Consider the following 15143-nt stretch of genomic DNA (forward strand, 5'->3'; position numbering starts at 1 on the left):
GACATTGAAGGTGAAGCAGAGAGCGTATGTAAAGTTAAGGGAGAGACAACAAAACTACAGGGAGGACAGAGAGCAGAGCGATGGAGAAAGCGTAGACTGTTATGGAGACACAACATGCAGAATGGATTGTAAAGGTAGGTGTCTTGAGGAGAATGGCATGTAATAATGTCATTATAAAACGTTTGTGAATGATAATACTTGACACATGGGTTTGACAAACACAGATGAGATCTGAGGTGGTTTTGTTTACAGCTTGTTGATGGAAGTATTGATTAGAAAGTGTTTGACAGTGTCGTAAAGAATGACATTAGACTGTTGGTTTTAATAAAAATGTATTATATTATTTTCTGTTAGGTATAGAAAAAAGACAAAACCGGCCCACTGGGATATTGGTATACTTAAGACAGCAATCCCCAAAGGTTATGTGAAGACTTCAGATTGTTCTTTTGAAAACAAATGACCCAGTTATGGTTTTATTAAAACATGTTGCTTCATTGTTTTTGTACAGTGTAGTCAATGTTGTTAGCTGGTGAGCTGGTCTCATGCTATTACACGTGGAAACAGGACATTCTGAGAAGTGTCTCAGAAGTAACATTTCCCCAAAAAACATTATACAGCGTTTTTAATAATATGAGAATTTAGTTTGCTTAAAATACATGACAACTTTAACAAACAGTTCAGCGTTCCATATACAAGCCTGTGTCTGTCTAGCGATGATGTTGTTTGGAAAGGTACTATGTAACCTGGCTGATTCCCAGTGTTGAACAGATGTCAAATGTGCAGATGTGCATAAGCGTGTTGCTATTATTAGCAGTAGGAGCGTGGGGGAAGTGTCCCAGCTTTTGTATCGCAGTCTGTGTGCTAATGGGTGTCTTTGTAGTCATGTAAGGGGACAAATTATGTATTTGGTTTTTTATTTGTTTCTGTTAAGGGATGTTATATTGGTCTAGCAGGTTGTCAATACAACAACAGTCAGTGCAATCTACTGTATACGAGTAAATCCATGATGATCAGTTGTTTTTCCCAATCAGCTCTTATCTGTCTCTCAGAAATTGCGTAACTTGTTCTTTTCTTGACTTACATTAAGGATCAGTCACTGATAACCTATGAGTTGGCGTCTCAGTTTACTTTATTTATATGTATAGTGCACAGTGGCGTTTTTATATGTACTAAAGTGGTGGGGTACGAACAACTTAGATGTTTATATAAGCTTCTGGTGCTTTTTTAAACACGTAAACAAATAGCTGTAGGCAGGGCCGGCCCTGACCAACTTGCTGCCCTAGGCAAGATTTTAGCTGGCGCCCCCCCCCCCCCCCCCCCCCCCCCCCCCAAAATGCAGACACTCACTATGACTCGCGCATGCATGCACATGCACGATTGTGGCATGACCACCAAAACAGAAAGATATGGACACAAGATGTGTGCAAAGGTATTTAGTTTCCTATCCATTTCAACATGATTTAAGTGGGGGGGACCTAACCTCCTCTAGGGGGGTCCGGGGTCATGCTCCCTCTAGAAGATTTTTTTTAATATTGAAGTTAAAAGCATAAATCTGGGGCACTTTGAGAGCAAAATGAAGAGATCTATGGATACATCTCTCAACACCCATATAAAACAGAACTGTAAACAGATTTATTTTTCTTTATGGATATTTTACAAATCACTCCCCTTTCAAACTGTATTCTTGTTTATCAATAACAATTTTTTTTTACTGTCATATAGTATTTTATACTATAAGAGAATAGATGAAAAAGAAGATGAAAAACTATTCTCTTATTTTTTTATAACTATAATGATCATATAAAGGTGTGCCTTTGCCTCACTGAGCTGAGGTTATCAGAGCCTCTCAGTCTTTCAGGGGAAAGATCTCTAAAGCTCTCCCCCCGCGGCCGCTTACACAGTAAATACCAATGTTAATAAAAGCTGTATACGTTTTTTGGGAGTTTGATTTCAATTAACACAAATACAAAATGAAAACCTATAATTGCACACTAAAACCATTATTTCAAAAAAAGAACTATTTCACATAAACCTTATGGTTTTTAATGGGGCTGGGGCAGTTCGACTTGATTTGGGGGGGGGGGGGGGGCGCCATAGTTTATGGGCGCTATACGCAATATAGGCGTAGTTCTGTTAGTATAAGATAATAAGATGTACTTTGTTGATCCAAAATCGGGAAATCGTGTTGTTATGAAAAAATAAATAAAAAATAATAATAATTTCAACAAAAAAAAAATTCCTTCAATTTTTCGTGCCCCCCATAGATTGATGCGCCCTTAGCATTCGCCTATACTGCCTATGCCAACGGCCGGCCCTGGCTGTAGGCTATCCATGGTTACGATAGAGAGGGGGGGGGGAGAGAGAGGGTGGGGGGAGGGTCAAATGACATACTGTTAGAAGCCTTGAATGAAGAGCACGGAGCAACACACATTTACGTACACAGCGTGGGGATGTCATATTGTAATGCACCTTAATACATGGAGTAAAGGGCACCATCACAAAGCAATACTTAACAATAACAACAACCGTAATGCTTCAGCATTAAACACCATAGATAGACTGTAAAAATAAGGAAAACAGACACTCATCACCAAGGTCACAATATTAATCGATCCAGCAGAGCAATCAGCTCTGAATTATGAGATTACGTTTTGGTGGGGGTTGCCAGCACTTTGCCCCACTTGTGATTTTTTTTTTGCACACATTGAATACAAAAAGACTCTGAGCATGCGCAGTGTAGTTTTCACAGCACCCATTCATTTCTACAGCGTGAGAGGGTCTAGATCAGAGTTTGCCCCACATCGCTCAACATGGCTCAATAGGTACACTGTTGATACTAATCAGAAGAACGCAGACTAAAACAGCAATGTACAGACGAATCAGATGACTAAAATATAATATATTTTAAGATATATATTTTTGGCATATTTTTGGAATTACTATTTTAATTACTTTCTGCTGACACTAGGTGGGGCTGCCCCTAATGACGAGTCACCACTGATAGTGCAATATTATTTTGGACACTTGGCGGCGGGGGTTAGCTGCACCGCGTGCATAAAAGGGGTCAGAGGTGACCGGAAGAACGAGGACACAAGAGGAATAGAGCATACCGATTCCACCAGCCCGGCAGATGCTCATACCGCAACCTTTGACAGAATAATTAAACCTTGGAATGTAAAGCTCAATAAACATCATTCTAAACTGCACCAAAGGACCGCAAATCATCTGTTTGTTCCTGCGTCTGGATCACTCCAGCCCTCCTGTGAAGTAATGGCAATAAACTAATATAGGACATTGAACATTAAAGTTGCCATCACATTGTGTCAGCTCAGATGAGATCGGACCTGATGACAGTGTTTCAAAAGCATCACACCCTCAGTCAAAACCCAAAACTAGTTATTCATCACATGCATCATCTACATCCTCTGCTCGAATTAAAGCTCAAGCAGAAAGGGCTTCTTTAATCGAAAGGGCTGCAGCACTGAAGATGCAACATGAACTTGATGCCCAAGTGGAACAGTTAAAACAAAAGGAAGAACAGTTCAAACGAAAGAAGAAACAATTGGAATTACAAACTGAACTGACAGCAGCCAATGCCAGGATAAATGTACTCAGCATGGGATCAAGAAACACCTCTAGAGCATCAGATGGGATGAACTCTTACTTCAGGAAATCAACAGCAAGATGCAATCCACATTCAACTGAATACTTGCCTCATCACACCCAAAACTCTATTCCCGGACAAAATATACAGACAGATGTGCAGGGATGTTAGCATCACACCCCTTAATCAACGATTGGTAATCAAGGTGACATCTATAACCTAATCCAGAGGCAAAATGACATCACTGCTATGCTGGCTCAACAGAATCTTATTCCTACCTTACCACCAAGAGACACTCCTTTTTATGATGGTGACCCATTGCAGTTTGAAGCTTTCATCCGTGCATTTGAGAGAGGAGTAGAAAGAAAAACTGATGATGACAGTGACTGCCTGCATCATTCTAAACTGCACCAAAGGACCGGAAATCATCTTTTATTGTCTGCGTCTGGATCACTCCAGCCCTCCTGTGAAGTAAAGGCAATAAACGAATATTGGAACATTAAAGTTGCCATTACATTAAGTGGAATCGTTGCTCCTTTATCATCCTGTCTTCTGAACCCTGCCCACCAAGGTGGCCTTTGATGAGATATTATATTTTCCATCTCTGAGTGGTGTACTGCTGAATAACCAGTTTATAATTGCGGTCTCCAGCCATAATTATTTCCAGGCACCTCTCTTACCTCATTCACACCAACGGTGTTTCAGGGCCGGTTCGGAGCTGGAGCTTGAAAGCACCGAGTTTTCCTGTTCACACCGCAGCGGAGCAGCCTCTTAGCTCCGGAATCCGGTTCATTTCGAGCACCAAAAAATTGTCCGGCTGGAGCAAAAGCACCGCATACGTCACGCTTACGTCGAGGCGGGGGCAGGGGTGGGATCAACTCCTGAACAACAACAAAAAGCCAGCGTTTTATCCAGTTGTACACAACGATGGAGGACCTTAACAAGCAGCAGTGGTCCACTGAAGAGACCAGCTACCTTCTGGGAATCTGGTCTTCCGAAGAGTAACAGAGGAAGCTGGAGCACAATCTTCCATTGTTGTTGTTGTCGGTGTCAGCTGTGAGGGGTTTCCGCGCGGTTTGGCTTTATGAAGCAGGCACGCAAACGATTACACGTCATGACGCAAACGATGACGCAGCACCAGATGGACTCTGGGCGGTGTGAAAAGAGCCGGAGCTAAACCGAAGAACCGGTTCTGAACCTGAAAATCTCTAGCACGGAGCTTGAACCGGAGTTGCGTTGGTGTGAATGAGGTATTTGTGTCTCTGTTCTGGATAGCTCCATCCTGTTTAAAATCCCACAGTGTGTGGAATTTCTTTTGCTCGGCCATTTTGCACTCATACAGTCCTGGATGGACTCCGGAGCCGGGGTCCGACAGACAGCGGTTGCTGTTGCTGTTGTACTTGTGAGATTGTATTCCACCGATTAGGCTTGGGCGGTATAATTTTTTTCATACCGTCATACCTTGCTGACATCATACCGTGGTTTACGGTATATGACGGTATGACTTGGGTCGACTTGAGCGAGGTGGCGTTCGGCGGCAAATAGTTGTTTCGAACGGTATATTATATGTTCGGTGTAAAATGCAGCCCGAGCCGGTAGATGCTCGCAAAGTGCCGGGACGTGCGCGCAAGTGCAAAACCAGGGCTTGACACATGACACATTGTGCAAATGGCACATTTTGAGATCGGATACAGGACGCGTTTGTAGATGTCCGACGTTGTTTCCATTGTGAGCTAAGTCAACAATATATCATCATACATATACATTTTCCGGGAGTAAATACTTGACTTATTGAATAAAGTTTTCTATATTCACTAACTAGTTTGGCAATATTATTCCGTGCATGTGTTAAAAACCTTATTTCCATTTGATTCATTGGATTACTCGCGTGAATGTTTAGCACGTAAATGCTTTCGTTTTTAAAACCGTCCGACCTCGACTACAAAACCATCAACCAGTTGCATAGGATTAAAAAATGTCAACACTCACTCACCCCGTCTTAAACATTCCCAAAGAAGTGCCTCTGTCTCTCGTTGTGCTGGATGAAGTCACTGGCGACGAGTAAACCCAAAATAGTCCCAAACAGGCGCAGAGGCATTTTTCTTTTTTACTAGTTGTCCAAGTTCGGGGCCGGCAAATGCTGCCGCCATTTTGCTCAGCTCAGCTCTGTGCTGAGCTCTGAGAGCGGGAAAGACGGACTGCCCTCCCCTGCCCTCTGCTGGCGCGTGCTGTGTATTACAACCAATGTCGTCCCTGTCAAAACTCCGTGTCAGTGTAATAGAATGAAACGCATCTGTGATTTCGCGCACAGTCTGTGACGTCACGGTATTGAAAATCATACCGACGGGATTTCGAAATACCCTGGTATACCGTAATACCATCATACCGCCCAAGCCTACCACCGATGTACAGGTGCAATAATAACAGCGCTGGGTGGACTGGTAGTGACAACCATATATAATGGGAGTGTTCCCAGGCATTGGGCCATGAATGGTCAATGCAGAATTTAGGCGACCATTAACCAGCGCTCCATAAGCTAGCAGGTCATTCAGAGGGTCTAGCATGGGGTAAACATTATCCAGATACCACTGAAAGGGCTTGCAGTTTCGCCTCTCTCAGCTTTTTCCTCTCCGACACACCCCCAATCTCTATCCCATGATTTTCGAAGGGAAGGTTCCGGGCAATATTGACATTGTTCTTATATTCATTCATCCACATTCCACACCTCGGCCACCCTCAGAGCATTACGCTTCATCATCCCACTCAAATCTGGGAGGTAAGGCTTGCTGGCTCGTTCAATGTGGGCAATTTTAGAGCAAGGAATAACCTCTATGCTTCCTCCACACAGCCACACCCGGATGCCGAGTTCCACATTTTTACCACTGTATATTTTAATTCCACCATGGAGGCTTCCGATATCTCCAAAGAACTTGCGATCAGCTACAACAATCCCTGTGATGGCGGGGCTCTTTCCAGGCAGTGAGTCGTCCTTTAAAGCATACCACTCGGGTCTGAAGGACTCGTACATGCACCACAGAGCTCAGTCAAAGGCACCCGCAGCTAGTATGTAGGGGATACGTTTCATGTCGTCGTAATTTAATTTGTCAAACACTGCTGTCAGTATCACGGTGCGGTCTTCTTTGATCCGAGCAAACAATGGCTCTGCCCATTCAACATGGACATCTATGTGAGCATCCAAGATGGCCACCACTTCCCCCACAGCAACCTCCCACCCAGAGAGTCTGGCCTGAGTGAGGCTGAGCCGCTCAGAGTGACGGACTCTCTTAACCAGAGCTGGACGCTTCTCGTGGATAGAGTTTATGGTTTCATCCAGTTTCTCCATTAAATCTTCATTACTGCTATAATCATCCACAAGTATGATTTATTTCAGCAGGTGAGCTGGTGTCTTTTCTATGATGCTGTGAATGGCTATTTTGATGATAGAAAGTGCTTCATCCAGGTAGATTAATATGACACTCATGGAAGGCAGATCCTTAGAGTATTTTTTTATCAGCACACCTGGCCGGCCTGGTGTCGGGGATCTCTCTGTTGAGGGGCAGCCGGTCACTGAGGAAGGCGTTGTATCCGTATCTCTGGAACAACCTCTCTGGCTCTTTCTGCTCAGATCGTCCCCCCACCTGGTGAACAGATGAGAGTCGGGGTTGAGCTTCCTCACCACGCTCCTCTCCTTCTTCACCTCTGCGTTGTTCTGGTTCACCAGTTCCTTCTTTTCAAGTTTATTCGTCACATTGAGCAGTCTGTTGATGTCTGTTTTCATCTTGTCCATCCTGTTGAGTATTCCATGACCCCTGATGGAGTCGTAGTGGTGGGCTCTACTGAGTCTCTATGAGTGGGTATGAACGTCCTTCTTCATGGAGCCGAGGTAAAGAAGAGACCCAGCCATGGCAAAGGCCAGAAGGAATCCTTTAATCCAGCCAGATCTCATCCTGGGGCTTCTGTGCATGTCTTGTGAATAAAGGAGGAGGAAATATTCCCCTGCCTTTAATTTCAGGTGCTCTCACTTCCACCCTCCTTATCCAGATACAGTAACGCCCTTTGGCAAACCACAGCTGTGTTATCCGACATCCAGTTCCCTGGCAATAAACGAATATAGGACATTGCAACATTAAAGTTGCCATTACACTGAATCTAACGGTATGAAGATTTATGACAATTCCCATGATCATACAAAGATCCAATTGGTTTAATACCCACATGATCCTGTGGGTCACATTATGGCTGATGGCTCTCTTGACAGTATGTTCCCATAAATCTCCCACTACACGAACCAAACCCTAAGTTAGAAGATTATGCTACATCATAATAGGATATATTATATAAATGTAGAGGTAAGCTAAAAGACAAAATAATGGGCATTACCTCTTTGAATACTTTTAAAGCCTTTTTTTATCCACATTTTATTAATTTCCTTTTGCTGTGATGTGCATTTTTCTGAATGTTTTTTCTGCCAGTTGCAGGGGCCCATGGGGGTTTGGGCAGCTCAGACTCAGCCATTTTTGCGCAGACACTCAAACCCTATCTGAGGTGAGCAGTGCAAAGCTTCTTGTGTCAAACAAATATAAATCCTATAAAATATATCCATGAAGAAATTTCCAATACTGTATATTAAGAAGCTCATATATTATCATAAAAACACTAGGAAATGAAGCTCTTATTGTGAGATATTTGCAAACTGTGATACTTAAAAATAGAGATTTTGTCTCCAAACATTGTAATTATTGAATGTAAGACACCAGATAGAGTAACAGTAATATGTTAATTAAATAAAACAGAGTAGATAGATCTGTAAGTAAATCAAACATGTGTGTGCAACTGAGTAATAAAAACAATTTGTTAAGAGGTTGAATTGTTCATTTGATCAACCCTTTTCAGTTGATCTTCCGGCTATTATCATTATTATAGAGTATAGATCATTCTGGTCATTATCATAATAAACTGAAGAATAAAAAGGCTGAGCATGAGACAAAACAGAAACAGGCTGCTGATGTTTTTTGTGTAAGAATAAAGAATGACATGACAAACTGTGATCTATTGAAACTGAATGTTTGTCTCCTCTTGACACACAAGAGAAATGAATCACACTCAGTCCATTACAAGGATAATCCACATGGCTGGTGTATCATGCTATCTTTATCACTAGGCCAGGGGATAAACACAAGCAAAGACGATGAAGCACAATGCAGAGCAGCTTAGCTGCTGGGCATAAGGATAGATGTTAGGATGACGTTTCTCTTTGCAGCTCACCACTAGTGCCACGCCCCTGACTATAAATCTGATATTACATAAAACAGCTTAGGAAGACGCAGCTTTATTCACTCCATGTTAAGTCAATCTGCCGGGTACATAACGTGGCTGGATTCTACACCACATACAATCAGCTTTGCACAATTAAACTTCAACAAATATAAATGTTCGCTCAAACAGAGGTCCATCATTTCATCACTCACTTAATTTTACTCATTCCTTTTGCCTTGCTGTTTTCCATCACCCAGAATGATGGATGACTTTACTAATTTGCATCTTTCTCATGATTGTCAGGTCGCTTCTTGCAATAGGTGACGAACTCCCTCTGAGCCCAAGACATGAGCAAGCCAAGCTTCTTCTGGAGCGAGCACGACTCAAGGCTCGCTCCAATCACATTAACGAAGATCTCCGCTGCAGACGCCCCAAGTCTGATCAGAGATCCACCATGTAAGTTGGCTTCATCTGCTTACGTGGGCTATGACCTCTTTGGCATCTTCAGAACTTTGTACAGTTTTGCATGCACAGTTATGAATCACTGTAGTGATAACGAGTTTAATTTGCTGACAAGTTAGTTTGCTGTATCTGTTCATCCCTAAATTTCCCATCCGTAGGTCTCCCCTATCTCCACCTCTGCTTTGTCCCATCTTCTCTTGCACTTTGGCAATTCTAATTTTGCGTAACTGAACATAAGTTGACGCTTTGACATACACAGAGCTGTCAATGTTGAGAAAATGCTTGTTGTCGTTCTGTTCATGTGACATTGAACACGTCACACACTTTAGTTTGCTTAAAATCCCTCGTATTAGCAAGAAGCATTCTCTTCATTTAGAATAAGAATAAGGAAGATTTACATTGGACATACATTAAAGACCTAGCGTGCCTACCTGCAGCCACTATGAACTGTAATTCTCATTGTCAGGTCTTTTGTTTATATAATCTCCAAAAATCTCTGAATTTGAAAAGGTTTTCCACCTACCTGCTCTGTTTCTGAGAGATATCTGAAATTCAGTGTCACTTATGTTCATTTTGGCTTCACTTTTACAAGATACTATCTTACAAAGAAATGTAAAACAAGTGTTACTCTCTTATCGACAAAGAAACGATTGTGTTCTTTTGCAGAAAGAAGCAGCAAGTTGAGCCTCTCACTCCAGCACCAGAGCAGAAAGCTGTTCAAACCAAAGAAGATAATTCAGCTCAAACTGTATCTGATACCCTCCTCATCCCCAGCCAAAGAGACACTTCCCCCAGTGACCAAGGGGCTCGATCCAGACGCTACGGTTGTTCACCCACACGGGTGCGCTTCGAAGACGAATCAGAGAAAGAAGCAGAGTCTCGGTACCTGGATAGAGTGAGACAGCGCAGCAGATCTGGGGGGCCCAAATCCAAGAAAAAATTAAATAATACAGATTATAGCAGTAATGGAACAGAGAGGAACAAAAGCCATCGGAGTGTCTCCATGCCTCCTTTACAGAAGAAAGAAGTTGCGGGTTTCAGTGGCGAACCCACAACAGTGATTAAAGAGATTATAGTGCTGGTGAAGAAATGTGAGGCATGTGGCTCTGTGGTCAGGGAGCCCCAGTCAATGTCATCACAGTCAGATCCAAAGAACACTGAGCCCCCACAGCCTGAGGACACACGGGAAAAAGCTGCTCCTCGCTGGGTGCCTCATAACAAGCCAGAAGCAAGTACTCGTCCTAAAGCTTCTTTAACTGTCACTTTTGCCGGAGCTTACGTGCTGGGGGAAAACAAAGAGAGCAGCACAGGGTGGAAACCTTCAGGGTTTGGGAAACTTAGGAGAAGGAGTAGGAAAGGAGAAAGTCGGCTGGAGTCTGGCAATGGCCCTTACGGTCCATCTTGGGCTCAGCGGCGTAACTCAAATCCCAGGAACAGGGTCAATGTGAACAGAGCAGTTTCTTTTTCCCCTGATAGTCCCATCGCTCTGGAGCCCCGTTTGCCGGAGACATCTGGACTAAGGGAATCTCCTCCCCCAACACTGCCTATAAAGTCAGCTCTGAAGTCGAGTTCAAGGAATCGCTCGGCTGCAGGACAGTCCTCTGTGCAGTTCCAGATTACTTCAAATCCGGGAGGTGAGGGAGCATCACAGAATTCTGAACTCCTGGACCCTACAGAGGCTAGAGGGCAGTCTGCAGTGGCTCTAACCCAAGGGAGCCCTGCCAAAAGCAACCCAGTACCCTGTATCAGACCCTCCACCCTGAGGTACTCCGCAGCCCTGCCAGCTGTTGAACTCTGGGAGGCCACTCCAGATGGAGCAGGTGAGTGGTCATTGGGGAAGAGCAGGGCGGATAGATCTCAGTTCCTATGGAAGGTCGCGTACACTTGATTTTCTGCCATTTAGGATGTACTATTCTAGGAATAAGAACTATGTTTCAATTTCTTAATTAAGTAAGAGCAAAATGTACTCAAATATTTAAAAATAATAGTAATTAGGTAAGATATTATTTTATAAGATTATTATTAATCCTGATTAAATGTGTTTATAATATATTTATTATATATATATAGATATAGATATATAAATCAACATTTAACATTTGAAAATATTTTCCAGGTACCTAAGAAATTGGAATTGTAGATCTTCAAAGTATAATAATCAATAAGTTAGGTGGAATACAAATTTCAATATTGTTCTTTGAAAAGCAGTACAGTATAAAGTAGCAGAAAGTACCTCAAAATGTTACTTTAGTGCCATACTTAGGTACATTCACTTAGTTGCTATCCAACACTGACAGTGGAATAGAATGGAACAAAATGGAATAAAAATAATACAGGAAAATGATTATTTGACATCCACTAATTGCATTGTGTGTACCACCAGGTGAGCCTGGTTCTGGTCCTGAGTGTCGTCCCGCTCTGCGCGTCCTGGCTATGTCTCGGGCTGAGGACCTCAGAGCAGAGCTGCTGAGAGCAGAACATCTGAAAGCTGAGGCCATATGGGAGGAAAATTGTGACGGTTCCAGGTAAGCCAAAGTAACAACGCTCTTCATAGCTTAGATAATAAACCCCTTGCCCCCCCCATGCTGTTTCCAAAATGCATTTAGCATGTCAGCCTGGTTGCAGTTAGGAGATTAAAACCCTGACCTACAGTCCACAGGATGTTGTTATTAAAATAATTCTGTGAACATTAAGACTATACTGCCCTCTTCTGGTAATGAAGACCTGTGACCTGTGGTCATTCAGAGCTGAATTATAAAACAAAGAACAACAATCCTGGCTTGTTATGTTGGTGATGTCTTTGTGTCTATATTAAAATATGTTGTGTTCATATTGCACTCTTGTTAAAAAAAATATGTCTGTCTGTCTGTCTGTCTGACTGGCCTTTTACAGAAAGATGGATGGACGACCGAAGCTCTTCCTACGTCGCTTCTTCTCCTCCATTGGTCTGAACAGTGTTGGTAGGCTGGTGAAAGGAGGCCGCTCCAGCAGCATGGAGCAGCTCAGTTTACCCTCTGCACCACGGGTGGGCAACTCTGCTTCCCCAAGCCCCACGCGCAGACCCCAGCCCAGCATCCGCATGCAGAGGACGCCCTCACTGCAGACACTAAACACGGTGAGAAGCAAACTCTTCTTCATATGATGTTCAGGACGGTTGTGTTGCTCTGCCATCGTCCTTTATTTTTCACATCTATAAAATAAGAATGTTAACCCCATAAAGGTTGCTGTAGGAAGAAATCAAATTCCAAGTTCTGCTTTAAAGTACCTTTCACTGCCTATTTGCCACAGTGGACCAACCTACGCTTTGATGTATTACCTCTCTGTCTGATATTGGGAGCAGAGATAATGCATTCCAGGTTGTCAGTGTTTCCTACTTTCTGTGGCAGCAATCCTTGTTTTCCTCCTGGCAGCTGAAATATTACATTAAAAATAATGTAAACAACATTCTGTACCATCCAATCATAGATGGTATTTGCAAAATGTGTATGTGTTTGGTGTCAATCACACATTGTTAGATTTATAGGTTTGTAAGAGCCAAAAAGTTGCATTGCCAAAAGCAGATCCGGAGACATTTTGCCAATATGAAAAACAGTAACACAATGTTTTACAGTGCCATTTATTTGCCACTAGGTGCTGCCACTGGCCCAACTGCGCAAAGCCTCCTCAGTGCAGAGTTTGGAGAGGAGAGGAGAACGTTCAACAATACTGGGAGAGGTGCGGATACCGTACGGCCTGGCACCCAGGTGAGTGTCATAAACCAAATAAAGGAGAAAAATACAATGAACATGGATTATCGAACCACATCATTTCGTTTTCTGTGACAAAAGCTGCATTTTTGCTGTTACAGCCCTGACAGCCCTCAGATCGAGTTTCACAGGGCCCTGAGTGCTGAAGATGTACTTGCCTCCAGAATTGTGCGTCCTGTGGGCCGGGTCACCCAGGCTTTCCCTGATGGGACTCTCCTCCTGGAGCTGGTCAGACCCCCAAATGGTCCATTTGGTTTTGTCATCTCAAGGGGCAAAGGTCGACCCAATACAGGTAGCTTTTTAAATCTACATTGTCTTTGTACTTTCTTAAATTTGGTGTTTTGCAGGATTTTTACTCTGATTATTTGTATTTATTTGATATACCGTGTATCTTGCATATGTCATTGTTCAGATAAATATGGACCTTTTACAAATTGGTAATTGGTAATCTTCATAATTATATTGATCATATTCGGATACAAATGCTTTTACTCATAGTAAAGCTGTTTTATGTTTACAATTTTGTTGTTTTGTTATGGTTAAATACTTTTTTTGCTTGCACCTGTTTTCCTCTGCTCTACCTCCTCTATTCTCACTCTATGCAACCATTCCTTCACCTTCATTTCATGTGTCTTCCTTCTCTCTGTTAACCTCTTATTGTTTCCTTTCCAGGTGTGTATGTAGAGAAAGTGGGTGACGGTGGTGTCGAAGGCCCTTACACAGGTCTCCTCGGCATCGGTGATGAAATTCTGCAGGTGAATGGAGAGGCAGTTGCTGGCCTCAGTCTGGACCATGTGACGCGGCTCATGACCCGGGAAAGCACTGCTTCTCTTCGGATCATGCCGGCCCGACGCAACCAGCGCTGACTGGGAAATAAGCATGGCACAGAGCCATTTATCCTGCAGCTATGGACTTTAATTCACAGCTACAAACCCTGACCATTGACTGTAACCTGTGAATAGAGTTTTCTTCTGTGCAGTTTGATGTGTGAAAAGGCTACATGAGATTACAAGGTTGCATGTTCATTACAATATGACACTGCAAGGGGACTCGGATTGCAATGACAAATCAAAAACATAACCAAAGGACAAATGCAAATAAATGCAGTAGGTCTGCACTAGATATAACCTGTATTCCAGAGTATATTTGTGATACTAATAAAATGTTAAGACTATATCATATTATTTAGATCCAGGACAACTGTTTTTATTTATTCATGGTCTGACATAACTGAATAGGGATCGTTTAACTTCACTTTTTTATGTTTAAATTGAGATTTATTTTTGACTCCCTAAATGAGTGTAGAAAATATTTAGTTTCAAATATTGTGCCACACTTAACTGTTTACTATTAATCTTATTGATGATGTCAGATGATTGACTTGTGGAATGATGTACCACAGGTATAATCATGGCTCCTGATACATTTCAACTATTCGCAAGTTCGCAAATAAATAATATTGCACTGGGGCTCTGCAGGATTCCTTTTCTTTTTTTACTTGTGCTGCGTCACTTAATATCATTCAGGAAAATGATACTTGTTTTCTTTTAAATTAAATTGTTTATTATGTCAAAAGTTTGTAATACATTCATTAATTATGAACAAAACACATGCTATTCAGTTATGATAAAACTTAATATAAACATTTATATTAGAAGGGACCACCCTTATAATATCAATGTTTAAATTATAAGTTGAATTATAATCAAAATTTGTTTTTTTATTTCAAAAGTGAAACTCCAAAAACCTAACACAGCCTCAATTGAATCAATCAGGTGTAGCCTATTGATTTGCAAATGTGGGATCACCAATTGGAACAAAGACGTGCCGATCGCTCCCCAACATCCAACATCTTATGGCACAATTGAGGTCCACAAAAACGTTTAAATGGCTAATCAGACCATACAGCGTTAAGCACAGGATGCCGGATGATGGTCGTGACTGCTGTTTATCTGTTGAAAGTTCGTGACTAATAATGCTCTAATGCAGGGCTTAAAAACGTGTAACATGAGACTATCTAATTATGTTTATTGGGTTCTATATTTAGCCACGTCACACGCTTATTTGACTAGATG

General features: G+C 42.2%; 1 protein-coding gene and 1 pseudogene across 2 annotated transcripts; one reads left to right on the plus strand and one right to left on the minus strand.

Moving 5' to 3' along the window:
• The first annotated feature begins 6 nt into the window (after positions 1–6).
• On the plus strand, positions 7–14537 carry LOC307019636 (uncharacterized protein). The gene is made up of 9 exons (XM_079650635.1): positions 7–134; positions 8077–8149; positions 9164–9316; positions 9989–11142; positions 11706–11847; positions 12215–12437; positions 12953–13065; positions 13170–13360; positions 13741–14537. Exons 1-9 carry the CDS (start codon positions 122–124, stop codon positions 13932–13934), a joined length of 2256 nt encoding a protein of 751 aa, XP_079506761.1. The 5' UTR covers positions 7–121; the 3' UTR covers positions 13935–14537.
• LOC307018373 (putative polypeptide N-acetylgalactosaminyltransferase 8) lies at positions 4710–7568 on the minus strand (annotated as a pseudogene). The gene is made up of 2 exons: positions 6004–7568; positions 4710–5030 (listed from the first exon to the last, which is right to left on the minus strand). The product of its transcript is annotated as a putative polypeptide N-acetylgalactosaminyltransferase 8 (transcript).
• Positions 14538–15143: the final 606 nt, after the last annotated feature.

This window comes from Notothenia rossii (genome assembly GCF_949606895.1).
Source record: "Notothenia rossii genome assembly, chromosome: 9".
Taxonomy (NCBI): domain Eukaryota; kingdom Metazoa; phylum Chordata; class Actinopteri; order Perciformes; family Nototheniidae; genus Notothenia; species Notothenia rossii.